This window comes from Manis pentadactyla, chromosome 10 (assembly GCF_030020395.1).
Source record: "Manis pentadactyla isolate mManPen7 chromosome 10, mManPen7.hap1, whole genome shotgun sequence".
NCBI lineage: Eukaryota > Metazoa > Chordata > Mammalia > Pholidota > Manidae > Manis > Manis pentadactyla.
Window position 1 is genome coordinate 125,732,450 of NC_080028.1, and position 25,589 is coordinate 125,758,038.

Consider the following 25,589-nt stretch of genomic DNA (forward strand, 5'->3'; position numbering starts at 1 on the left):
TGGGGGCAAGCAGGAGGCAGGCAGAAGGGACCCAGCCCACCCACGGCAGCAGTACCACTGCGGCAGGGACACCCGAGGGAGGCCCTGCACCTGTGGAGCCACTCAGTAGGGGGGCTTTCTGTACTCCCAGGAATTGATGGTGAGGGCCCAGGCCTTCCTTACTTCAAGGTTCCATAGCCACCTGGGACTGCAACTTGCAGTGGGGCACTGCCCCTTGCCCCAGAGCCTGAGTCCTGGAACTGAGCACCCCTCCCTCTTATCCTGTCCCTCCTTTCTAGAGACTGAGGGGTATGAAGTGCAGAGGATGGGATTGACTATCTTTTGGGGCCACCCTCCGGCCAGGGAAGGGCCAGTTATTCCTCTACTTCTCTCACTGACCCTCCTTCTGCATGTAGGGTCCTGGTTGTCCCTGTCCTCCACCTCACCCTTTAGTGCACTGTGACCATTGGATGTGAGGGTCCCCCACACAACCCCATCATCCAGGCCATGGCTCAGGCCTGCCCCAGGATGCTCGCTGGGGATGACAAAGCTGGGGATGACACCACTGAGCCCTGGCAGCAACTCCACGCTGGCAGGGGAGTGGGAGCAGTGAGGAAGGGGTGTGGTTGATGGGTGGCCGGCCACCCGCTGCTCCCTCTTTAGGGCAGTCATTAGCAGGGTCGCCGGCACTGGGCTAGCATTTGCACGTGAGATTCCCAGTCCAGTGCTCAGAGGGCCCAGAAACTGGGAGGTGAACACAGGCCAGGTTGGCCGCTGGGAGGGCTCCCCGAGGAGGCGACCCAGGTGCTGGCCTCGAGCCCCCGAGCACACCCCTTCCCTGTCCCCCCACCCGAGAGCCTTGGCGTGAGGCAGTAACCGCGGGGTCTCCATGGTGCCTTCACTGGCCACGGGCACCTTGGTCTTTCTAGAATTCTCCCTGCGCATCCCATCTGGGGGGAACAAGGGCGCACTAACAGGGAAGGGACAGGTCATAGCCTGATGGGAGTCTAGTGAGGGGCAGGGAGACTAGCCTGGGGGGCAAGGGATCTGAGCGTGGCAGGGCGCTCTGGGCCCCCAGCCACCACCCATCTCCTCCCTGGGCCCCCGCCCCCGCCCTCCCACGCACCTGCGCTGGCCTCCCCCCAAGCCCTGGGGGCAGCCGTCGGGCGGCGCTGGGAGATCAGAGGACTCGGGCCCAGGGGGAAGGGGTGGGGAATTTCCCCCCACGCCTGCCTGGGCCTGCTCCCCTCCCCTTCCCCCACCAGGTGGGGGGGCGTCGCTGGGGGAATTCCACCGCCTAGGATGGCTCCGGGGAGCCTGGGCTGGGGGTCCTAGGGGGAGGGGAGGAGGGGGCAGGCCGAGATCAGAGGCGCAGCTGCCTTCCTCCCCAGACACCAGCTGCCCCTGCCTGTCCCGTCCCGGACTGAGCATCCACCATTGCCGCCTGCCTCGCGGCTGCGGGGGCAAAGAATGACACGTCCTCTGCCAGGCCAGAGGCGTCGGGGCCTAGGGAGGCAGGGGCGCAAGGATCCGAAAGTGGGTGTGCGTGTGAGCGTCTGACAGTGAACGCCTGACAATGGGAGGGCGTGCGTGCACTCCACTCAAGGGTGCCTGCGAGCGGGAGAGTCCTCGGGAGAGGGTCCTGTGTCTCCCCAGCTGGGGTCCTTCGGTCCACCAGCTTGGCCTGTCCTCCACACACTCCCACTAGAAGCTGCACCGACCACGGTGCGGAGGAGAGGCCGGGGCGCGGGGAGACGCGTGCCTGGACTCAGAGGGTCCCCGGGTGGGAGGCGTCCGGACCTGCTGCCTCCGTTCCAGTCTCGGGCGGGGCTTCCCGGCCTTGAAGGGTGGGGTGACGGGGAGGGGCGGGGGTGGGGGGGTGGGGAAGGACCCGCAGAGGGACGCGAGGGGGCAGGAGCTAGAGCGTTAGAGACCTGGGCAAAGGAGACTCGGAGAGCGAGGCGCAGCGGGAGGGGGCAGGCGCAGAGAGCCAGGCACGACGCCAGTGCGGAGGAACAGAGACCGCCCCTAGCCAGAGAACCCCCACTGAGACCCCCAGTAGGCACAGGAGCAGAGAGACGCCTCCAGGGGTAGAAGCCGCGGGACGCGAATACTTCCAGGAGATATTTCCCCGCCCCAGACGGAGAGCGCCTCCCAGGGTGTAACTAGGACAGACCGTCTGAGGACAACGCCCCCCAGGTCGCCTGGGAGACCCCGGAGTGATCCCGGGGTCAGCACGGGCCGTGGGAGGACCAGGGCGACCTCCCTTCGTTGGGGGCGATGGGGACACGGGCCCCGCAGGGCCTCCTCCTCCTCCTCTGCCTCCGGTTGCTGCCGCCACGCGGGGCCTCCGCTGGGAGCCTCCACAGTCCAGGTGAGTCTTGGCCCAGCGACTGGACCGTGGTCACCACTCCCTCCTCCGCCTCCGGGCCGAGGACCCGGGTCCTGAGGCTGGGGAAGAGACAGAGCAGGTGGCGGGAGCAGCTGCGCAGCCCGAGGGCGCCTCGGCACCGTGGGCTCTGGCTGGGGAGGAGGGTGGGAGTTGGCGTCGGGGCTTGAGGATGCCGGGCGAGGGTCCCGACTTCCCCAGGCCCTGCCGTGGCCATGCAGGTCTGTCCGAGTGCTTCCAGGTGAATGGCGCTGACTACCGCGGCCATCAGAACCGCACGGGCCCGCGGGGGGCCGGCCGCCCGTGCCTCTTCTGGGACCAGACTCAGCAGCACAGCTACAGTAGCGCCAGCGACCCCCAGGGCCGCTGGGGGCTGGGCGCGCACAACTTCTGTCGGTGAGGGGCGGGGCTACGTGCACTACTGCCGAGGTTGGGCGGGGGCGCGGCCTCCGTTTGGGCGGGTACCGGGTCTGCCGGGAGGGCCTGGGGCGGGGCCTATCCTGCCTGGGGATTGAACGCGGCACTCTGAACTTTATCGGACGGTGGTCCAGCCTTATGTGTAGAGCCTCAGGTCAGGCCTGGGCACTTAAGGGGCCTGTGCGGGGCGGGGGGCTTGGCAGAGGGCGTGCCAGGGAATGGGGGGGCCTGGTTTTGCTACGAGGGTCGTGTAGTAGCAGTGACTGAGAGATTGGAGTTTCAGGGCTTAAATGACTTCCGCCCTCCGTTGGGAACTCGACAGCTAGAAGCACGTGGGATTAACTAGAATTTATGCGAGAATGGAGTGGAGCACACCAACAAGCTCTAGACAACACACTGTGGCGAATAGGCCGTGGGACAGGGGTCTGGGGTCCCGGCTCTTGGGGCTGCAGGATACCGACTACTTCCCCCCACTGGCAGGAACCCGGACGGGGACGTGCAGCCGTGGTGCTACGTGGCCGAGACAGAGGAGGGCATCTACTGGCGCTACTGCGACATCCCCACGTGTCACAGTGAGCGGGCCCGGCTGGACAAGGGTGGGAGCGCTGAGTTTCCGGGGTAGAGTCCGCCTTTGGAGGCGCCGGACTGAGCCTGACTCTGCTGCCCCGTCAGTGCCCGGTTACCTGGGCTGCTTCGTGGACTCAGGAGCACCCCCGGCCCTCAGCGGCCCCAGCGGCACCTCCACGAAGCTCACGGTCCAGGTGTGCCTTCGCTTCTGCCGCATGAAGGGCTACCAGGTACTACCCACCAGCCCGGACCATGACCCCTGACCTTGACCTCAGGACCCAAATCAACTAACTCTGACGCCAAACCTTAATACTGATTTCTGAACCTCCAACCCGATTCCCACTTCCGACCCCGACCCCTGGCTTCCACCACCGCACCTCTACCCCAGCCAGCGCCGGCCTCTGGGGCTCACCCGGTCTGTGCTCCCAGCTAGCAGGCGTCGAGGCCGGCTACGCCTGCTTCTGTGGCTCTGAAAGCGACCTGGCGCGGGGACGCCCGGCCCCGGCCACTGACTGTGACCAGATCTGCTTCGGCCACCCAGGCCAGCTGTGCGGCGGCGACGGGCGCCTGGGTATCTACGAAGGTGAGGAGCGGGCGGGGATGAGCGGCCTGCAGGCAGGAGTAGGTCTGGGTGGGACCCTCAGTGCGATGCCCCGATGGGGTGGGGGGGTCTCTGGGAAAGGGGGCCGTAGGCTGAGGGGAGGGTTAGAAGAAGGGACTGCGCTGAACCTGGGAGCCACGGGGGTCCGTCTTGGGGGCGGGCGTTGGGAAGGCGCGGGGCCTGTGAGCAGGCTGGAGCAGGCGGCGGGCGGCGGAGGCCGAGCGGGGCGGGGCCCAGCGGGAGGGGGGGCTTGTTTCCCCGCCGGCTCCGGGGTCTGACAGCGGCCCTGCCCGCAGTGTCCGTGGGCTCTTGCCAGGGCAACTGGACCGCGCCTCAGGGCGTCCTCTACTCCCCGGACTTCCCGGACGAGTACGGGCCGGACCGGAACTGCAGCTGGGCACTGGGCCCGCAGGGCGCCGCTCTGGAGCTCACCTTCCGCCTCTTCGAGCTGGCGGACCCCCGCGACCGGCTGGAGCTGCGCGACGCCGCCTCGGGCAGCCTGCTCCGCGCCTTCGACGGCGCCCGCCCGCCGCCACCCGGGCCGCTACGCCTACGCGCCGCCGCGCTGCTCCTCACCTTCCGCAGCGACGCACGTGGCCACGGACAGGGCTTCGCGCTCACCTACCGCGGTGAGGCCCCGCCCGCCCCCGCCCCGCGCGCGCCCCGCCTGCGCCCCGCCTCGCCTCACACCCGTCTCCGCAGGGCTGCCGGACGCCGCCGACAGCGCGCCCGCCCCGGGCTCGGCGCAGACCCCCGCGGCGCCCCTCGGCGGGGCCAACGTGAGCGGTAGCCCCGGGCCCGCGGCCCCGGAGGCCGGCGTGGGCGGTGAGGCGGGCGTGCGGGGCGGGCGGGGCGTGGGGAGCGGCTGGCGCACCCCCTCACCGCGCCCGTGTGCCCGCAGCCCGCGCGCTCCCGACGCTCGCGGCCGTCCCGGCGCTGCTGCTGCTGCTGCCGCTGCTGTCGCTGCTGCGCCGACGGTGCGCGCTGGGCAGAACGGGACAGACGGGCGGGGAGGGATGGGACGGGACGGACGGACTGGGCAGACGGGTGGGCGGGACGGGCAGGCCTCCTGCCAACAAGGCCTCGCGCCGCGGTGGGGAATCGCTCGTGGGGCCGCAGGCGGGGCAGGGTGCTGGAGGTGAGACTGGCTGGGGCTGCAGCTGACGTGTGCTCCCTCCCCAGGAGCTGTCTGCCGGCTCCGCGAGAAGGGCGCCTCGCGCTGGGGCCTCCCGGGGGCCCAGGGAGAAGCTGGGCTGTGTGGTACCGCCAGCCTCGAGGGGCGGCCATGCCTTGCTCCCCCGGGGATCCCCAGGCTGAGGGTCTAGCCGCTAGTTACCGGCCCCTGAGCGCCTCCAGCCAGAGTTCCCTGCGCTCGCTCATCTCTGCTCTGTGACTCGCGACGTCCAGGGTCCACCGGACCCACTGCCAGCGGGATGGGTACCTGAAACGCTGTGCATCACTCTGCCGTGGCCTTTGCCCCTTTAAGGTCAGCTCGGCTTCTGGTCATCTCGCGGAAGACAGACGTCACAGGAAGCATCTGGTGCTATTATTGGGAACTTGGCCTGACCCTCGCAGTCCAGGTGGTCGAGGCCAAAGGGGAAGAGGAATCTGGCTCCCCTCCTCGAAGACCTTGATACGGGGGTCTATGATTTCAGAGGTCTTTGAGCCCCCTTGGGGCAGTCCTGGACTGCTGCCTTAAGTGAAATGTGAGGAGGCAACAAAAATGGTCAAAACCCCAGCCTTAGACTTTGAATAAAGGACCTATTTTGGTACAAGGCTTTGTAAATTCTTACGTGGTGGCAGAAATTATGTTAATGAGGGTATTGAGGCCTAAATTAGGTGTGTTCATGCGAATTACGAACGCCCCACAGTTTCTCAGAGCCTCCTGGAATGCAGATCTTGGAACGGCGGTGGCTGAAAGGTGGGTGGGCGGAGTCTTGGGGAAGGGAGGGGAGCGGAGGCTGGCTATGGGCGGGGTTAAGCAGAATTAGGGATGTCTTTCTGGGCCTGTCTTAGGATGTACCCCGGAGAGGACCGATCTTTCTTTCCTGTGAGCGAGTTTGGCCGCGCCTGAGCTCCAAGAAGCCTGGCCCGAAGGCGTAGACCGAGGGCGCCGGGCGCACACCCGTAGACACTTGGGCATCTTAATGCGCCTAAATGCGCTCCGGGGGAGTCGGGCCGGTGGAAGGATCACCCCCAGAGGAGTTGCGTGCCGACTCTAGACCTGACCAGTACGAACGTCCCGGCCCGGCAGCACCTTGGACAGAGCTCGGGCTGCGTAGTGCTGTTGGGTGGCGGGGCAGGGCCCCAGAGTCAGGGATTGCCCAAGGGTGCATCGACCAGGGGTTCACGCGGAAAACCCGGGTGCTCACTACAGGAGGATGCAAGGAGCCAGGGTCACTCCGGACGAGACTAGGGGACCCAGAATGTCGGGTCCTAGCCAACAGTCACCCATGCAAATAAGGCTGGGGCCGCATATTTTATGCTAAGAGCGTGAAGGCCTGGGCGGTCGCGGGGCGGAGCTTCCCTCTGGCCGCGCCCATAGGCCCTCGCCGCGTGACTTCCCGAGTCCAGCGCGCGAAATGCTGGCGGGATGGCGGGGGCGATAACCGGGGCGGAGCCTGGCGTCCCCACCCGCGTCCGGCCGCACCCGTCCTCCCGGCAGCTGAGGGACTAAAGACCGCTGCAGCCACCGCCGCCGCGAGCCGTCCCAGCGGCGCTCCTGCCCTAGAGAAGCCGAAAGCACTGCGCTCCTTCGCCCTGCGCGTCCCCAGCCTCCGCCCCGGCGCGGGGGCGCAGGGCTCGCGCGTGCGCAGCTCGGGAGGCGCGCCGGCCAGGACCCCCGGGCCGGCGCGTGCGCCGACTGGGCACTAGGCGGTGGGCGGGCGCGGGCATGAGCCTCCGGGAGCCGTGGCCTCACTGAGGCGGCGACCCAGGAGCGAGGAGAACGCGGGCCGCCCGTGCCAGGCCGAGCCATGGCATTCCTGGCCGGGCCGCGCCTGCTGGACTGGGCCAGCTCGCCGCCGCACCTGCAGTTCAACAAGTTCGTGCTGACAGGCTACCGGCCGGCCAGCAGCGGCTCTGGCTGCCTGCGCAGCCTCTTCTACCTGCACAACGAGCTGGGCAACATCTACACGCACGGTAAGCAGCGCCCCGCATCCCACACCGCGGCAGCCCTGCCCGCTGTGAGCCGAGGGCCCAAGGGCCCAGGAGCTCCCCGGCGCCGAGGTCCTGGGCTATCTGGGTCCTGACATGGCCAGGAGCCGCGATTACAAAGCTGCCATTGTCCCGGACGGGGCTGCCCGCTTCCGCTTCCCCAGCAGGGCCCCTAGAGCAGGCGATTGTAGCCGAGTAGGGGACTAAGTCCGTTTAATTCCTCTGAGTCCCGGGGAGGAGCCTGGTGCCCCGCCCCTTCTTAATCTCGGCGCCTTGGGCATCCTCCCTCTCCAGCGCCCTATCCCAGAGACGTGTAGACTTCAGCAAGGAGGGGCCCAGGAGAAGCCAGGCCCTAGCCCCGCCCAGCGCGGCCAACCAGCCGACCAGCCGCGGAACTCCGCCTGGTGGCGGCTCCTTCCCCGCCCCCCGGCAGGCGCCGGGCCCTCCTCCGCTGCCCCACTGAGCGGTGCTGACACAGCCTTGCCCGTCCTTGGGCTGCCCCAGCTGGGACAGGCCGAGCCAGCTGGGCCCAGCCTTGGTACCTGCCCCACTGGGGGACTGTGGCCTGGCCAGACCCTGCTGACAGTGAGCAGCCAGCAGCCAGCAACCTCAGCATGCTCTGCTCTCTGCCTGCCTTTGCCCCTTTGAGGGCAATGCCAGAGTGCCAGTGTATATGGGTAGGAATCGTCCTAGAGGGCCTTGCAGGGAGGAATGGAGCTCCTGGAGATGGTGCCTGGGGAGACGGAACAAGCTCTCTTCAGCCTCTTTCCCCTGCCTGGCCTCCCCCTTTCTTCAAGACAAAAGCTCCACCCCCACCCTTCTTCAAGACAAAAGGGCCCAAAGCCTCCATTTCATTGGTCTTACAGAGAGGGGAGGACATAAGGGTTGAGACAGCAAGCTAAGTGGCCCTGGGAACTAGCGTCGTTCCCTACCTCTCCTGTTCAGAACTCAGCTTGAGGTCACGTCTCCTGGCTTCTGCTGACAGACTTGAGGCTGGGTTGGGGGTTTGGGGACCCTGGCTTTCAGGGGAGGTGATGTGGCTGCAGGGGTGAGAGCAGCTTCAGGGTTAGATGGCCCAAGCTTTGTCCTTCCACTGCTTAGTTGTTGGGGCTTCAGATCACTCTGTTTGCTCACCCGCGAAGTGGGGATAATGGTCTCTTCTCAGAACTGTCATGAGCTCTAAGTCACTAAGGTTACTGCAAAATGGGGGCGTGCCTCTGTCTGAGGCCCTGCCAATAGTTGGCTAACAGCATTATCAAGATCTGTCTTGCTGTCATCTCTCTTGTATTGTCTCTAGCCTGTGGACTCCCTGAGGACATCACTTGTCCTCAGTGCTAAAGCTATGTGATGGGTAACTGTCTCCCTTCCCCAGGCCTGGCCCTGCTGGGCTTCCTGGTGCTGCTGCCCATGACCATGCCCTGGGGTCAGCTGGGAAATGATGGCTGGCTGTGGGGCACACACTGTGTGGCCTGCCTGGCACCCCCTGCAGGCTCCGTGCTCTATCACCTCTTCATGTGCCACCGAGGGGGCAGCCCTGTATACACCCGGCTCCTTGCCCTGGATATGTGTGGGGTCTGCCTCGTCAACACCCTCGGTGAGCCAGGGAATGGGGCTGAGGAGGGCCAGGGCCTGAAAGGATGGGAGCTGGGGTGTAACTGGGGAGGAGGCGGCATGGGGCACTCATATGAACCTTAGGTGGAAGGGGCAGGCAGCCACCCAGACTGATGTGCCCTCTACTTCCTCTCTCCTCTGTGCAGGGGCCCTTCCTATCATCCACTGCACTCTGGCCTGCAGGCCCTGGCTGCGCCCAGCTGCCCTGGTGGGCTACACCATGGTGTCGGGGGTGGCTGGCTGGCGGGCCCTCACTGCCCCTTCCACCAGTGCCCGGCTCCGTGCCTTTGGTTGGCAGGCTGGTGCCCGCCTCCTGGTGTTTGGGGCCCGGGGAGTAGGGCTAGGCTCTGGGGCTCCAGGCTCCCTGCCCTGCTACCTGCGCATGGACGCACTGGCACTGCTTGGGGGGCTGGTGAATGTGGCCCGCCTGCCAGAGCGTTGGGGACCTGGCCGCTTCGACTATTGGGGTAACTCGCACCAGATCATGCACCTGCTCAGCGTGGGCTCCATTCTCCAACTACACGCCGGGGTTGTGCCCGACCTGCTCTGGGCCGCACATCACACCTGCCCCCTGGACTGAGCCACCTCCTGCCTGCCGTGTCAGTCTGCCCAGTCTTCTAGGGCCAACACCACCATGCTTCCCTCCTGCTGGTCTGCAAGGTGCTGGCTCCCTGGATGTTACCAGCAAACAGGACATCCCAGCTGGGAGCCCTCGTCCGTCTGTCCAGTCTTCCCCTGTGACTGGCCTCTTCTACCCACACCTGAGAGCTCCAGCTTCCCCCCCCTGCCTTCTTCCACGGTACTTATTGTGGAGGCTGGGAGGAAACCTTCCTCCCCTGGGCCTCAGATTACCCTTTGTGACCTATGAGGGTTGGGCCAGAGGAACTCTGGAGTCATTCTTGCTCTGACAGTTGGAATCCTGCCAGCCTAGAGCTGCCACCACCCCCTGTCCCTCCTCAGAACCCCCCAGAACGCACCCCATGGGTGCCTGGCCCAGCCTCCAGCCCATGCTACCTGACCTCCGTCTTTCTGCTGTGCACGCCAGCCTTCCCAGCAGCCTGAGGCTCGCCCACCCCTTCTCCCTTCCACCCACAGACTGCGGAGTGAGGGGTCTGAGCAAGCAGGACTTGCCTCTTGTCCCAGGACTGAGTAGCAGGAGGAACACCTGCTGCTGCTGCATTTTCCAGGCAACACAGAGACGTGAAAAGCTGTGTGGCCCTGACCCAGGCCCCATGGGACTGAGGGCCCCCTACCTTGAGAGCCTGGCTCTGATGGCGGTGCGTGCCTGCTAAGGACACTTCTGCTCCACACAGTGTGTGGCTTCCAGCTCCCAACTGCTGGCCTGCAGCCTGGCAGCAGGGCTTGGCCTCAGCCCGGCTCAGGGCTCTCAGACCCTGGGTGATGTCAACAAAGTGGGCAGGAGGCACCATGTTGTCACGCAAGCAAGCTCGGGTGCTCCCAAATTTTATATACCTTTTATTAGAGATGGCCAGGCAGAAGGAACCACTGGAGTTCTCGAGGGACCCCAGCCTCCAGGAGGATGGGGGGCAGTGCTAAAAGGCGAAAAGCGCCAAGGCTGCCTGTGGGCTCAGGTCGTGCCCAGTGAGTCCTCAAACAGGCTGAGGAGGTTCCGAGGCTCAAAGGAGGGGAAGGAGCCCCGAGAGGGCTCAGAGTCAATGTCACTTAAGTCTAGGGTGTCCCTGCATGGGGGAAGAGAAGAGGGAAATGACACAGGATCCAAAACACTCTATCCTGGCCCCCAGCCCCCTGGGCCTGCTCACCTCAATGAGTAGCTGCCCTGGGGGACAGGGGAGCCACTGCGGGGGGTGGAGGTGCTCCCAGCAGCCCCGGCCAGGATGGCCCCTGGAGACAGTGAGGGCCTGGGGGCAGGGCAATACAAACAGTGTTGAGGGGTGGGGAGCGCACAGGGAGGAGGCCACAGCTGGGAGGGAGCAGTCAGACCAGCCCGATGTGGGCCGGGGGCCAACGGGACGGCGAGAGCGTGTGCACTTTGAAAGTCCATGCACACTCAAAAGCTACCTCTGACCCTTTATGGAACACATGGGCTTCAGCTGCACTGGCTTTTGACAGGAACTTGTAAACGAAGCTTATCTGGCACTTGTGTCTAGTATAAAGCACCCCATGGCAGTGGGGTGGCCTGCTTGTACTGAAGGGCTAATGGCATGATTCCTCCTGAGGACTGACTGCCCTGAGTGTGTGGTTCCTTTCACTGCAATGTCTTAATTGCAGCCTCTCACTTGGCCACCAGGCACCTGGCACTAAGAATTCCTCCCAGGGTGGAGCTGGCCAGGCTCTGGAGCTCCGTTCCCCAAGAGAAAGGAAAACACTTCGTCCTTGGGCGCTAGCAGCCTTGATGGTGGGGCCACCACGCCACCTGCCCCCGACAGTGTAGCCCCCATGCGGCTCCCCAGGTGGCAGCACCCTCCCGAGTGAGGTTGCCAGGCCTGCTGTTCTGTGGTGGCTGTTCCACACTGAGCTCAGGAGAAACAGCTGCATTCAGATCAGGCCAGGCCACACCCCCGTCAGCCTTGGTTCCCTTCCGGGCCTTGACTGGGGCCACCCCCACCCTGTCCGGCAGCCCTGAGCCCTCACCCACCCTATGCTGCTGTTGTCCCAGTTGCTGGAGAGGCTCCTGTCCAGGAGACTGCAGGGTGGTGAGCCAGGTGGGGTGGCCGGCAGGCCGGGGGGCTGCAGCCAGCTGGCAGGGCGAGCCAGCCCATGCCAGAGCCAGCACATCAGGGCAAGCAAGGCCTGTGGGGACAGGGGCTGAGGGGGGCTGGGCAGACCCAGGACCCAGGGCAAAGCAGCTCGTCACCACAGCCCAACTTACCTGCCACAGGGCCCACCCTTGACTCAGAGCTTCAGCAGCCATGTACCACAGGATGCTCCAGGGCCGTGGCTGCCTGAGCATGGGCAGGGCCAGCAGGGCCTCAGCCGTGGCTCGCAGCTTGGGGTTGGGTTCCAGCATCATGATGAGGACAGAACGTAGCTCAGAGGACAGGTCTGTGCATGAGGCAGGGCCATGTCAGACTTGAAGGGGCCGAGACCAGCGGTACCCCATGGGGGACATTTGCTCCCACACAAGCCTGTCCTCCCAGTGGCAGCCCATTCCCCCTCTGCCCCTTGCTTACCGGCAGTGAACTCAGAGGGCAGATAGCCCTGGCGCAGCTGCTGCCAACCCTCCCCGCCATGGGGCAGCTCCATGTTGCATGCCACTTCCAGGATGGTAAGACCCAGACTGGGAAGAATGGGGACAGGGGCAGAAGAGCAGCAAGGTTGGCTTTGGGACCTGACCCCAGAGCCCCCTGCTGCCCCTGAGAAGAGACCAGGAAAGAGCTGCTGTTCTCCGCCTTGAAGGGGAGGTGGAGAGGGGAGCTGCGGGCCCTGAGAGCCCAGCAGGACCAGTGGTGGACTCATGTTGAGCCCAGTGCAGCCCACACGCAATGGAGGTGAGTCCTCCTAGCGCCCCCAACTGGACAGGCACTATGGTTATTGTACTCATTACCACCCATCTATTGATGTAGCCGGACACAAGGCTAGAGACAGAGCAGAGTCACCAGCATGGACCATGGACCCAGTGCCTGATCCAGCCCCAACTTCACCACCTGCTAATTAGACTTCAAATAAGCCCCTGACCTCCGCTGTGCCCACTCCTCCATAAAAGGAGTAATAGTCCCTTCTGTGGGGGTGTGGTGAGATGGGTGAATCCACATAAAGTGGCTCCAGATGGTTCCCTGTTAGACAGCCTGTCTCTACACATCACCCACCTTGCTCTCCACCACCTGGGGACAGCATCTCCCACGCTGAGGCCATCTTCCTGACTCTGAGCTAGAGCAGCATTTCCCTCCCTCCATTGACCACCCTTCTGCCCCCAGGGAGGGCCTCCCATGTTGCAGCCCTTACCTGAACATGTCTGCAGCTGTCCCATAGATGCCCTGTAACAACTCAGGGGCCATGTAGCGGGGGTCTCCCTCCTGAGCCTCACCGGCTCCAGAGGCACCCAGCTCCACCAGCAGCCCAAAGTCACCCAGCTTGCAGTGGCCCCGGGGCCCCAGGAAGATGTTGGCTGGCTTGACATCCAGGTGGACCAGGCCTTGGCCATGCAGGTGGGCCAGGGCGAGCAGGGTGTCCCGCAGGTAGCCCCAGACCTGGGCCTCGGGCAGGCTGGCACCCCAGGCCTCACAGTGCTGCTGCAGGCTCGGCCCACACAGCTCTGTCTGCAGGTACAGGGTGCCGCCCTCCTCCCAGGCTCGCTCTAGCCGCACGCAGCGCGGGTGCTGCCCCACCTTCTCATGGCCACCAACCTCAGCCAGCTTGCGGGCCCGGTCCTTGGGGCCCCGGAATGGTGACACGGAACGCTTCACTGCATACAGCCGGCCATCTTCCTTGGAGCGTACCTGGCAGGGGGTGGCACCCATAGGCTGGGTGGGAGGTGACACAGCCACTTGGGAGGACAAATGGCCAATTCTATTAAGATTTCATCTGCAGGTGCAGCATGGCCTCTACCTTAGAAAGACCCCTACATGCACAATAGCAGAACTGGATAAGCCTTCACCCCAGGAGCCAGGGGCTGGTTCCCTAGTGACTCAACCAGGCAAGAGGTGGGCTGACCAGAAGGACCTCTAGGATGCACTGTTAAGTGAAAAAAGCTGGCTACTGAACCATACAGGCAGTATGGGCCACTGTGTGGGCTCTGAAATGGGTTTGTCTCTATGTGCTCAACTCTAGAAAGGTATATGGAAAGATCTGGAAGGAAGGACGCCTGCCTGAAGAGCACAGAGGTTTGCTCCAGGAAGGACAGCTGATCTAGGGGCTTATATTGTTTGTACTTTATAGCAACAGAACTGTCTTCATGTAGTACTTGTGTAAGGAAAACTACCATTTTAGAAGAAATATAATTGACTAGAAAGTATATTTTAAGAAAAAGAAAAAAGATGGCATGGAGGGTGTAGCCTGAGTGCTTTGTGGCTGGGTAGTGGACAGGGCATGCACCCAGAGGGCTGGCTCCAGGGTGGGAGGCGATGGCAGGCGTGCCAGGCTCTGGCCAAGGAGAGCATGTGGGGAGGGGCCTGTGGGGGGTTAGCAGAAAGTAGCCAAATCAAGCATTGGGGAAGGGAATCCATCAGCCCAGGAGTGGGCTGGCAGGGGAGAGGAAAGCAGGCAGCCCAGGACACTGTTCCCTCCAGGCAGAGAAGGGAGGCAAAGGGGACCCCCAGGCAGCCAGGGAGCTGTCACCCCACTCACCTTGAAGACCTCTCCATATGACCCATGGCCCAGGCGGCTGAGCCTCTGGAAGCTCTGCTGGAAGAAGGACTCTGGCCGGCTTGGGTCATACCCAGGGCTCTGCAGGGTCTCAGAGGCTTCGCCTCGGAACGACACGCTCCGGGGCCGAGGCTGGTGCCAGTGCGGGGTCCGAGGAGGGAAGAGACGGCTGATGGGGACGCTGCCCTTGGCAGGAGGCCGGGGTGGGAGGCTCCGACTGAGACCTCCAGGCCTCTTGAGGGAGAAACCAGGTTCTGCATGGTGGAAGTAGGCTGGGACTGGGATGGGGGTGCCACTCAGGGGTGGTGGGGTGCCCTCTGTGGGCACAGGCATGGCTGGCACAGGTGGATCTGAGGGACAGCACAGGGTGTCCACTCAAAGAGCGCCCAGCCTTGTGGGCCCAGAGAGGCTGCAGAATAGATCCGTGTTTATTCTACACACACGTTCTGCTCTAAACATGGAGACCGTGGGAGCAACGAGCACCTGCCAAGAAAAGGCAGAGGACAAATATATACACGCTGCACACAGTCATCTACACTCTGGAGATCAGTGAACATAAATTGAAAACCATGGAGCTGAGTCCTGGAGGCTCCCACAGTCCCCCAGAAGTCACACTGACGGAGGTTCTGCAGCCAGATCACCTACAGCCACATCCCTGTGCCATCACAACTGGCTCTTTGGCCTCAAAATACACAACCTCTTCCAAGCCTGTAGGGTGGAAATATTAACACAGCCACTAGCCCTTATCTTTAATTCCAAAGTAAAAAAGCAAGTCTGAATTCCAGAAGTTTCGTGCTGTCTTTTTCATAGTTGTGCTAAAACTCATTTAGTGGAGTTCACTTCCAGCTCCACATTGCAGAGGCTAAATTCTAGCTGAGTGTAGCAGAGAGCCTGGGAGCCCCCTCCCTCCACCAGTCTCTACTCACAGGATGAAGCTCTACAACAGGCCCACCAAGCTGGGAATACTGGAGCCCAATTGCTCAAGCTTCAGCTTATTCCTGGAAAGGAGGCTCCATACTGGGAGAGGCAAGCTGAGAAGGCTAGAGGCTACTGTCCCCACCCCACGGCAGCAGTGTCACTCAGAAAGATGGGCACCACTGTCCCTGCCCTCAGCTTCAGAGCTGAAGCTCAGAGATTCTGCCCAGGAGAGAGGCAGGTCATAAAACAGAGCTTTGAAAGTTTCTCTGCAAAAAGCTGACTTTACATGAAACAGAGTGTGGGACGTTCAAGCCTAAAACTGCTCTCAAAAATCAATGGAAATGAACTAAGATACGATATGAAGAACTTCCAACATCAGCACACTCTGGAAGACTCATACCAGAAGATGATCATCAAAAAACCTCAACAAAGATCCTGGCGCTGCTACAGCTGTAGATGCACTCATCCCACCAACTCCTGGACTTGCCATGGGAATGAGGAAGGAGATATCTAAGCTGGCCTGTGCATACAGTAAAACAACAAATTTGACTGGATCTATACTGTTGGAACTCAACCAAGAATTAGGAGAAGTGCAAGTTGTAGCGCTCCAAAATCTTACAACTACAGACTATCTAATGTTAAAAGAACATAAGGGATGTGAACAGTTCCCAGGAATGGGTTGTTTTAATTTGTCTGATTTCTCTCAGACTGTTCAAGTACAGTTGGACAATATCCATCATATCATAGATAAATTTTCACAAATGCCTAGGGTGCCTAACTGGTTTTCTTGGTTTCACTGGAGATGGCTGGTAATTATAGATCTGCTTTGGTTATGTAGCTGTATTCCTATTATGTTAATGTGTGTGCACAATTTAATTAGTAGTTTAAAACCTATACTTGCTTAAGTTACTCTACAAGAAGATATGTCAAAGAAATAATCAATCTTCCCATGTTTTCTTCCGCCTGCTACTTCTATAGCTTTTCTTCTTCCTTCCTAATTACAACCCTTAAATAGAATTCATGCCTCATATCGAATTTACCGAGTATCATAATTCCTCCAAATGCTAAAGATACCTCAAGACAAATGCTGGGCATAAAAGCCACAGGGCATAAATCTGCAAAGAAGTAAAAAGCTAACCTTTTCGAACAATATGGCTTCTCTCTCACTTACCAACTTTACATTTCCCTGTATGGCCCCAGAAGATGACTGGTTAGCCAGAGACTGGTAAGATTCCTCAAGGGAGGAACAACCTAAGACAGGCACAGTCGCAGGGGGGCCATCAGGTGAGAAATTGGGGATCAACAGAGGTGAGGCTTAGAACCTCACCCCCCCTGTATTGAGAGAAATCTTCTGCATCCGTGGATGTTTTATTACCCTTGTCTAGCTTGGATTAACACATAGTCTACAGGCACACACCTGATCATCTACATGTGCTCTCTTACAACACTAAACTATGTTTTTTACCTTTATCTTGCATCTACCTACCACTTCAGCATTTCATTAAAAATAATAATAATAATAATAATAAAGGGAGAAATGTGGGATCCACATATAAATCAACTATAAAAATCAAACGAATATTCATATTTGACCTGATTGTTTATAGTTCATAATGCATGATCAAAACCAAAAGTTTCTGTGATGACTGCCCTTGCACTGTTCACCATGTAAGAACTTACTCACTATGTAAGAATTTGTTCTCCATGTAAGAACTTGTTCGTTATGCTTCAGAAGATTGGAGACTGATGAGAATTAGGCTTGGGGTGGATTAATGATTGTGCATTGAGCACTGACTCCCCTATACAGAATTTTATTGTTGTTAACAACCATTTGATCAATAAATATGAGAGATGCCCTCTCAAAAAAAAAAAAAAAATCAATGGAGGTTTCGGTAGTAAGCAAATAAGAGGAGGCTGGCACCTCCCTTAGTGCCACAAACTAAGCCAAAGGCCAGCTAGTTTACCAGAGAGAACTGGGGAAAGAGACAGCTAAGAACAGCCTTCCTGGAGTCAGAACAAACCTCAAATACTGAACTCAAAGGGTACCTTGTTAAAGACATCCAAATTTAATTTGATCAATCTGTGGAGCTATTGATTTCCCAGGGCATTGTCAAAAGCAACAGAGCAATAGCTGGCACTTGGTGGAGCCCAACAGCTGGCTATGATCAGGGAAAAGATAAAGAGAGCCCCCCTAAAACCACTGGCGTCCCAGGGTGACTGTGCACATGTCCAAGCCTGGGCCCTCTGAGGAATGACATCAGAGGCTTCACACTGCAGGGGAAAGAGGTACCACTATGATTGTCAGCCAGTCACTAAACAAATAAAACAGGCAAACAATAATCACAAGCCCCAGAGTTGAGTAAGGAACCCGTATCACAGCTGCTATGATATTATATAAAATACCCGGATTTCAACAAAAATATTACAAGATATAGAACTCACATGCCTCAACACCCAAAAAGCAAATAACCCTATAAAAAGATGGGCAGAGGATATGAAAAGACACTTCTCCAAAGAAGAAATTCAGATGGCCAACAGGCACATGAAAAGATGCTCCACATCACTAATTATCAGAGAAATGCAAATTAAAACTACAATGAGGTATCACCTCACACCAGTAAGGATGGCTGCCATCCAAAAGACAAACAACAACAAATGTTGGCGAGGCTGTGGAGAAAGGGGAACCCTCCTACACTGCTGGTGGGAATGTAAGTTAGTTCAACCATTGTGGAAAGCAGTATGGAGGTACATCAAAATGCTCAAAACAGACTTACCATTTGACCCAGGAATTGCACTCCTAGGAATTTACCCTAAGAATGCAGCAATCAAGTATGAGAAAGATCAGTGCACCCCTATGTTTATCGCAGCACTATTCACAATAGCCAAGAATTGGAAGCAACCTAAATGTCCATCGATAGATGAATAGATAAAGAAGATGTGGTACATATACACAATGGAATACTGCTCAGCCATAAGAAAAGGGCAAATCCAATCATTTGCAGCAACATGGATGGAGCTGGAGGGTATTATGCTCAGTGAAACAAGCCAAGCAGAGAAAGAGAAATACCAAATGATTTCACTTATCTGTGGAGTATAAGAACAAAGGAAAAACTGAAGGGACAAAACAGCAGCAGAATCACAGATCTCAAGAATGGACTAACAGGTACCAAAGGGAAAGGGACTGGGGAGGATGGGTGGGTGGGGAGGGATAAGGGGGGGAGAAGTGGGGGGGTATTAAGATTAACATGCATGGGGGGGTAGGAGAAAAGGGAGGGCTGTACAACACAGAGAAAGCAAGTAGTGATTCTACAACATTTTGCTATGCTGATGGACAGTGACTGTAAAGGGGTTTATAGGGGAGACCTGGTATAGGGGAGAGCCTAGTAAACAATATTCGTCATGTAAATGTAGATTAGTGATACCAAAAACAAAACAAAACAAAACAAAACAAAAAAAAAGGGCAGTTCCTGTGTGGTAACCTCCAATGAGTTCTACACAAGGGTATAAAGGGCATATAAAAGTGTAGGCAAAGGGTCTGTTTGCGTTTATACAGAAGATCAAAGCCTAATTGGGCTACCCCGAAAATGAACTAAGATACGATATGAAAGAGAACTTCCAACATCAGCACTCTCTGGAAGACTCATGCCAGAAGATGATCATCAAAAAACCCCAACAAAGATCCACGCACTGCTACAGCTGTAGATGCACTCATCCCACCAGTTCCTGGACCTGCCATGGGAATGAGGAAGGAGATATCTAAGCTGGCCTGTGCATACAGTAAAACAACAAATTTGACTGGATCTATACTGTTGGAACTCAACCAAGAATTAGGAGAAGTGCAAATTGTAGCGCTCCAAAATCTTACAACTACAGACTATTTACTGTTAAAAGAACATAAGGGATGTGAACATTCCCCAGGAATGGGCTGTTTTAATTTGTCTGATTTCTCTCAGACTGTTCAAGTTCAGTTGGACAATATCCACCATATCATAGATAAGTTTTCACAAATGCCTAAGGTGCCTAACTGGTTTTCTTGGTTTCACTGGAGATGGCTGGTAATTACAGATATGCTTTGGTTATGTAACTATACTCCTATTATGTTAATGTGTGTGCGCAATTTAAGTAGTAGCTTAAAACCTATACATGCTGAAGTTACTCTACAAGAAGATATGTCAAAGAAATAATCAATCTTCCCATGTTTTCTTCCGCCTGCTACTTCTATAGCTTTTCTTCTTCCTTCCTAATTACAACCCTTAAATAGAATTTGTGCCTCATATCGAATTTACCAAGTATCATAATTCTTCCAAGTGGTAAAGATACCTCAAGACAAATGCTGGGCATAGAAGCCACAGGGCATAAATATGCAAAGAAGTAAAAAGCTAACCATTTCAAACAATAAGGCTTCTCTCTCACTTACCAACTTTACATTTCCCTGTATGGCCCCGGAAGATGACTGGTTAGCCAGAAACGGGTAAGATTCCTCATGGGAGGAACAACCTAAGACAGGCACAGTCACAGGGGGGCCATCAGGTGAGAAATTGGGGATCAACAGAGGTGAGGCTTAGAACCTCACCCCCCCGTTCTGAGAGAAATCTTCTGCATACGTGGATGTTTTATTGCCCTTGTCTAGCTTGGATTAACACATAGTCTACAGGCACACACCTGATCATCTACATTTGCTCTCTTACAACACTAAACTATGTTTTTTACCTTTATCTTGCATCTACCTACCACTTCAGCATTTTATTAAAAATAATAATAATAAAGAGAGAAATGTGGTATCCACATATAAATCAAGTATAAAAACCAAATGAGTATTCATATTTGAACTGTTTATAGTTCATAATGCATGAGCAAAACCAAAAGTTTCTGTGATGACTGCCCTTGTACTGTTCACTATGTAACTTATTCATTATGTAAGAATTTGTTCTCCATGTAAGAACTTGTTTGTTATGCCTCAGAAGATTGGAGACTGACGAAAATTAGGCTTGGGGTGGATTAATGATTGTGCATTGAGCATTGACTCCCCTATACAGAATTTTATTGTCGTTAACAACCATTTGATCAATAAATATGAGAGATGCCCTCACAAAAAAAAAAAAAAAAAAAAAAACCACAATGAGATTTCACCTCATATCAGTTAGGATGGCCAACATAGAAAAGCCAAGGAACAACAAATGTTGGCGAGGATGTGGAGTAAGGCGAACCCTCCTACACTGCTGGTGGGAATGTAAACTAGTTCAACCATTGTGGAAAGCAGTATGGAGGTTCCTCAAAAAACTAAAAATAGAAATATCATTTGAACCAGGAATTCCACTCCTAGGAATTTATCCTAAGAATGCAGGATCCCAGTTTCAAAAAGACATATGCACCCCTATGTTTATCACAGCACTATTTACAATAGCCAAGAAATGGAAGCAACCTAAGTGTCCATCAGTAGATGAATGGATAAAGAGGATGTGGTACATATACACAGTGGAATATTATTCAGCCATAGGAAGAAAAAAATCCTACCATTTGCAACCAGATGGATGGAGCTAGAGGGTATTATGCTCAGTGAAATAAGCCAGGCGGAGAAAGACAAGTACCAAATGATTTCACTCATCTGTGGAGTATAAGAACAAAGCAAAAACTGAAGGCACAAAACAGCAGCAGACTCACAGAACCCAAGAATGGACTAACAGTTGCCAAAGGGAAAGGGACTGGGGGGCGTGGGTGGGAAGGGAGGGAGAAGGGGAATAAGAGGGATTACAATTAGCACACATAATGTAGGGGCAGCACGGGGAAGGCAGTACAGCACAGAGAAGACAAGTAGTGACTCTATAGCATCTTACTACGCTGATGAACAGTGACTGTAATGGGGTATGTGGGGGGGACTTGATAATGGGGGGAATCTAGTAACCATGTGTCGCTCGTGTGATTGTATATTAATGATACCAAAATAAAAATATATATATTACAAGATATGCAAGGACACAGGAACTTACGACCCACACATGGGAAAAAGCAGGCAGCAGAAACTGCCTATAAAAGAAATTAGATGTCAGAGTTAACAAAAAGCCTTCAAAGGAACCACTATAAACAACTTTAAAGAACTAAAGGAAACCACTCTTTAAAAAGTTAAAGGGAGCATGATGGCAACATCTCATCCAATAGAGAATATTAATAATGAAAAAGAAATCACAAAAAATGAGCCAACTGGAAATTGTGGAGTTGAACAGTACAGTTACTAAAATGAAAAAAATTCTCTGGAGGGGGCTCAACGGTAGGTTTGAACTGGCAGAAAAATATAAGTGAACTTAAGATAGGTCAATAGACATATGATCTAAAGAACTGAGACAAAAACAAATGAAGAAAAGGGAAGAGAGACTCAGAGAAATGTAGGACACCATTAAGTATACTAACATATGCATAATAGGTACACCAGAAGAAAAGAAGGAGCAGGAAAAATGTGCCAAGAAATGATGGATGAAAACTTCCCAAATGTGATTTTAAAAAAACATTAACGTAGACAAGAAACACAATGAACTTCTTCAAGTAGGATAAATGCAGAGATCCACACACACAGACACATCATACAGGAAGATATTGTGAACAGGAAGAGAAAAATGACTCATTATTTAGAAGCCCTACCATGAGATTAACTGCAGACTTCTCATTGGAAACAATGGAAACAATGAAGGCCAGGAGACAGTGAGATGACATAGTGAGAGAGAGAGAGAGAGAGAGAGAGTGTGTGTGTGTGTGTGTGTGTGAAGGCCAGGAGACAGTGAGATGACAGAGAGAGAAACAGAGAGAGAGTGTGTGTGTGTGTGTGTGTGTGTATTTGTCAACCAAGAATTCTATATCCAACAAAACTATCTTCCAAAAACAAAGGTGAAATAAAGATATTCCCAGATAAAGGATTCATTGCTGATAGACCTACTTTACAAGAAAAACTAAAGGAAGTTCTAAAGGCTGAAAGCAACTGATCCCAAACAGTAATTTAAATCTATGTGAAGAAAAACATGGAGCACTGGTAATTTCGTAGTATACAAGACAGTGTAAATGCATATTTCTTCTCTTAACTGATTTAAAAAGCAATTGCATAAAACAACATGTAAGCAATTGATGTTGGGCATTAACATATAGAAATGTAACATACTTGCACATATCAGCACAATGGAGGTGGATGGGAACAAAGATCTACTGGACTAGAAACTGACACCAGATGGTAACTCAAACCCAAAGAGCAAGTGAAAAGAAACAGAAGTGGTAAATAAGAAGGTCAATATAACGAACACTAAACATATATACACTTACTTTTCTTTCTTCCCTCAGCTTCTTTAAGAAATTAAAGACAATCTAAATAAATGGAAAGACGCATGTTCATGGGTCCAAAGACAATATAAATAAAACGGCAATCCTCTCCAAACTGCAGACCCACAGATTCACCACGATCCCTATCAGAATCCCAGCTGGCTTCTGTGCAGAAATTGACAAGCTGATCCTAAAATTTATACAGAAATTCATGGGACCCAGAATAGTCAAAACAATCACAGCAAAGTTGGAGGACTCACGTTTCCCAATTGCAAAGCTTACTACAAGGCTACAGTAATCAAACAGATGTGGCACTCACATAAGAACTGACGTACAGATCACTGGAACAGGACTGAGAATTTAGAAATAAACTCTCATATTTACCTCAGTTGATCTTGACACGGGTGCCAGAACAATTCAGTGGGAAAGGGGAGTCTTCTCAACAGTGGTGCTGGGACAACTGGAAATCCACACGCAAAACTCACCTAGCAGAAAAATCTGATGGTCTATTTTCCCCTCTTCTTGTGAATATTCATATATTTCTTGACAGAAACATTAATGTTTGATTATGGCACAGACCCACTGGTGGTGTCACCTATAAATGCACCCTATTTCCTTTCTAAAATCAGAGCCATTTTGAATTCCAAAACCCACTCAGCCTCCCCGTGTACAGACCTGTAATACCTCACGGAAGGCTTAGCCCAGTGTCTGGCATACAGATCTCCAGGGAATCTCCTATATAATAACGCTCTGAGTAGTCAGTGAAGGGACACACAAAGTGCAGTGGCCCATGGGAGTAGGTGACTGTGTGTTGGGGCAGAGAGGGCTGTTGTGTTGCTGTAATGCTGTAATTGAAACAAAACCAAGAAAACAACGGGTGAGGTGGTCTGATTTTGAGAGGAAGGCGCACTGTATCAGATGATACAGACACATACCTGGCAGGGAGGGGGGCAGTCAGTAACTGAAACGGGAGGGAGCAGCCATCTGCAGTGTGCCCTCCCTCCTCTCCCTGAGGAGAGATCCCAGGGGGGTGGGGGGCTGCCTGGAACACTCACCCTACATTCTGTGGGCACCCTTCCTCTGACTCTGTTCACCTCGGGAATCCCATCCCAGGATTTCTCAAAGTGAAGAAACCAGGGTGTTAGGATCCCCTAGGGCTCTGGTTAGCAGTACAGCCTCCTGGCTCAGTCCTGGCACATTCCTGGACACCAGCATCTGCATCTTAAACCAGTTCTCAGACAATTCCAGTGTCACTTTAAGGTCTAGCATACACTGGCCTGGCCATACAGCTCTGGGGATGGCACAGGGGAGGTAAGAGGAGCAGGGGCTCCCTAGTGAATCCAGGGTGGCCCTGAACAGAGGCCAGGCTGCGCTGACCTCTGCAGCTTTCAGGGGCTCCGCCCTCTCACTGGGCTGGGCACATGTTGCGACCTTGGTCCACCGCGCTATACTGTGAGTTCCTGCCGGGCAGGGCCACGGCTGACTCATCTCCGTGGGCGTGGGGAAACCCTGGCCAACAGAGTTGAGCAGACGGCTGTCGCGAGGCAGGGGCTGGGGCTGGGGCTTTCCCGGGGGCAGGACGAGTGGGGTGGGGATCATCCGCGGGGGAAGGGGTGGGTGAGGCCGTCGAAGCGGCTGAGGGAGCGCGCTGCAGGGGCGTGGGTGAGGCTGGCCAGGGGAGGGGTTGTCAGGGGGCAGGTGCCTGCAGGCAGGGAGGGGAGTAGAGGAGGGCGGTCTCCCCGAGAACCCTCAGGCCCGGGTCTGGGCTCACCTGGAGCGGCTGAGCGGGGCGCAGCTCAGCGAGGTCCTAGATTCCGGGTCGGAGGAGGCCGCGGGAGCCCTCGGGGCGGTGAGGCAGGCCAGGGTCTGAAGTCGATGGCTCCCACGCCCAGGCTGTAGGACTGTGCGGAGGGAGAACGGCCCTGAAACGCGCGCAGAGCCAGCTCGCGCCAAAACTTCCAAACCGGCCCTGAGGTGCCGCCCAGGAACGCCTCTTGACCCGCCCCCGTCTCGGTGCAGCCCGTCAGAGGCGCCCGGCTGATCGGCTCCGCCTTCACGTCCCTGCGTGCGCGTCGTCGCCCCGCCCTGCCCGCGCCTGCGGCCGTAGGCTCGCCTTGCGCAGGCGCAAAGCGTACACCAGCTTCCGGGCTGGGCGGGGCGCAGTGAGGCCCTGGAGTCCGGGTGCGGCGTGGGATCTGGGCCTTCCTTTGCGTCCCGGTTCTCGCGACGCCGACCGACTTCCAGACCCCAGTTCTGCTCCCACGGCCCTCGCTGGACTGGCTTAGTTTTCGCGTCCACGGAAGAGGCGGTCACGTTGGTTCGCCCCGGAGGTGGTCACTCGGGGCCGGACGGAAAGTCCCTGCGGCCCCCGGCGGAGTGGAGTTCCCAGGGTTCACCGGCTCCCTCATGCCTGCCGTGCACCTCACTGGACATGCAATGCGAATGCCAAGCAGACGTTCTCCTGCCCCCAGAACGCGCAGCTTGGGGAACCAGAACATACCGCCCCTCCCAGGAAGCCCTCCGGACTGCCGGGCCTGAGTCTCCCTGCCTCCAGGCCTCAGCCAGCTCCGAGACAGCTCTTCCCATTCTTTGGATTTAAGACTTGGCGCTCAACTCAAATCTCCCTCAGCTCCTTCCTGGCTGAACGACCTTGGGGACACACTGGGACCCGGCCTCACGTTGGTCTCCATGCCTGTAAAATCAGCCGATGAAGCTTCCTCCACGGAGCTAGAGATTCAGATGGAATGATCGATCCCCTTGAGGTTCTTAGCAGGGGTCAGTCTCTGCGCAAGCGCTGATTCATAACCCTAGCACGGCTGGACCTTGCTCCTTCCTTCACTGAGGGGACCTGAGGGGCCTTTTATCCGTTTAACGGGGTGGAGGGGAGTCATGTTTCCAGGCCGCCTACCTACAACGCTCCCCATCTTACTGCATTTCCTTTCCAGCCTTATATTTGTATTGCGCTTATCTCTATCTGAAATTCTATCCTCTTGGTTTATCTGTTGACTGCCTGTCCCCTCAGATCTTTGATAAGTCATGGAATTCAGGGATCCCAGCCTATTGTGTGCCTGTACCTTCCGTGAATACACTCCAGTATGTGGTCCAGCAGTGGGGAGGAGCCCGCATCCCAGGTTAGGCCCAAGACCCAGTGCTTCTCTGGGGCCTGCAGCCCCACTCCATACACTCTTCCTTTGCATTAGCATCTCTGACAACCACAGCCCCTTGACTCAGACTGGAGCCTTGTTAAAGACCCCAGGCTTGTCCCTGGGAGGCCTGGAAACACAGGCCTCGCTTCAGCTGCCATCCCCTCTGCCAGCCTCATTGCCAGGAGTTCTGGACTCAGGCCCCCTTCCAAATGCCCTTTCTTGA

At 56.1% G+C, this 25,589-nt stretch overlaps 3 protein-coding genes across 9 annotated transcripts; 2 read left to right on the plus strand and 1 right to left on the minus strand.

Annotated features, from left to right (window-relative positions):
• Window positions 1–2,223: 2,223 nt before the first annotated feature.
• Window positions 2,224–5,728, plus strand: KREMEN2 (kringle containing transmembrane protein 2). 4 transcript variants are annotated; one of them, XM_036920330.2, is made up of 9 exons: window positions 2,224–2,353; window positions 2,590–2,764; window positions 3,266–3,357; window positions 3,458–3,582; window positions 3,782–3,935; window positions 4,250–4,582; window positions 4,656–4,778; window positions 4,855–4,930; window positions 5,136–5,728. In XM_036920330.2, exons 1-9 carry the CDS (start codon window positions 2,260–2,262, stop codon window positions 5,344–5,346), a joined length of 1,383 nt encoding a protein of 460 aa, XP_036776225.1. In that variant the 5' UTR covers window positions 2,224–2,259; the 3' UTR covers window positions 5,347–5,728. The 4 variants fall into 4 exon arrangements, with proteins under 4 accessions (XP_036776225.1, XP_057343648.1, XP_057343647.1 ...); XM_057487665.1 differs by having other exon boundaries at window positions 4,656–4,732; XM_057487664.1 differs by having other exon boundaries at window positions 4,250–4,732.
• A 228-nt stretch (window positions 5,729–5,956) lies between these two features.
• PAQR4 (progestin and adipoQ receptor family member 4) lies at window positions 5,957–10,060 on the plus strand. Of its 2 annotated transcripts, none has more exons than XM_036920325.2 (3): window positions 5,957–7,094; window positions 8,482–8,703; window positions 8,867–10,060. In XM_036920325.2, the coding sequence occupies exons 1-3, from the start codon at window positions 6,929–6,931 to the stop codon at window positions 9,298–9,300; spliced, it is 822 nt and encodes a 273-aa protein (XP_036776220.1). In that variant the 5' UTR covers window positions 5,957–6,928; the 3' UTR covers window positions 9,301–10,060. The 2 variants fall into 2 exon arrangements, with proteins under 2 accessions (XP_036776220.1, XP_036776221.1); XM_036920326.2 differs by having other exon boundaries at window positions 6,955–7,094; window positions 8,407–8,703.
• Window positions 10,061–10,178: 118 nt separating this feature from the next.
• On the minus strand, window positions 10,179–24,177 carry PKMYT1 (protein kinase, membrane associated tyrosine/threonine 1). 3 transcript variants are annotated; one of them, XM_036920324.2, is made up of 9 exons: window positions 23,992–24,173; window positions 22,605–22,705; window positions 13,986–14,486; window positions 12,645–13,138; window positions 11,873–11,979; window positions 11,572–11,744; window positions 11,338–11,492; window positions 10,502–10,600; window positions 10,179–10,420 (listed from the first exon to the last, which is right to left on the minus strand). In XM_036920324.2, exons 3-9 carry the CDS (start codon window positions 14,334–14,336, stop codon window positions 10,309–10,311), a joined length of 1,491 nt encoding a protein of 496 aa, XP_036776219.2. In that variant the 5' UTR covers window positions 14,337–14,486; window positions 22,605–22,705; window positions 23,992–24,173; the 3' UTR covers window positions 10,179–10,308. The 3 variants fall into 3 exon arrangements, with proteins under 3 accessions (XP_036776219.2, XP_057343645.1, XP_057343646.1); XM_057487662.1 differs by having other exon boundaries at window positions 10,371–10,600; window positions 11,338–11,744; window positions 23,992–24,177; XM_057487663.1 differs by lacking the exon at window positions 23,992–24,173 and having other exon boundaries at window positions 10,371–10,600; window positions 11,338–11,744; window positions 22,605–23,103.
• Between the last annotated feature and the right edge of the window lie 1,412 nt (window positions 24,178–25,589).

What these genes read in the sequence shown, in the direction of transcription:
- KREMEN2 (XM_057487664.1), top strand. Translation starts at nt 2,260, where the DNA reads ATGGGGACACGGGCCCCGCAGGGCCTCCTCCTCCTCCTCTGCCTCCGG. An exon ending in GGCGCGCACAACTTCTGTCG is followed by an intron (nt 2,765 to 3,265) that starts GTGAGGGGCGGG and finishes CCCCACTGGCAG; the next exon opens with GAACCCGGACGGGGACGTGC. An exon ending in GCCGCATGAAGGGCTACCAG is followed by an intron (nt 3,583 to 3,781) that starts GTACTACCCACC and finishes CTGTGCTCCCAG; the next exon opens with CTAGCAGGCGTCGAGGCCGG.
- PAQR4 (XM_036920325.2), top strand. Translation starts at nt 6,929, where the DNA reads ATGGCATTCCTGGCCGGGCCGCGCCTGCTGGACTGGGCCAGCTCGCCG. An exon ending in GGGCAACATCTACACGCACG is followed by an intron (nt 7,095 to 8,481) that starts GTAAGCAGCGCC and finishes TCCCTTCCCCAG; the next exon opens with GCCTGGCCCTGCTGGGCTTC. An exon ending in CTGCCTCGTCAACACCCTCG is followed by an intron (nt 8,704 to 8,866) that starts GTGAGCCAGGGA and finishes TCCTCTGTGCAG; the next exon opens with GGGCCCTTCCTATCATCCAC.
- PKMYT1 (XM_057487662.1), bottom strand. Translation starts at nt 14,336, where the DNA reads ATGCCTGTGCCCACAGAGGGCACCCCACCACCCCTGAGTGGCACCCCC. An exon ending in GCCCTCTGAGTTCACTGCCG is followed by an intron (nt 11,745 to 11,872) that starts GTAAGCAAGGGG and finishes CCTCATGCACAG; the next exon opens with ACCTGTCCTCTGAGCTACGT. An exon ending in TGGGACAACAGCAGCATAGG is followed by an intron (nt 10,601 to 11,337) that starts GTGGGTGAGGGC and finishes CCCTGCCCCCAG; the next exon opens with GCCCTCACTGTCTCCAGGGG.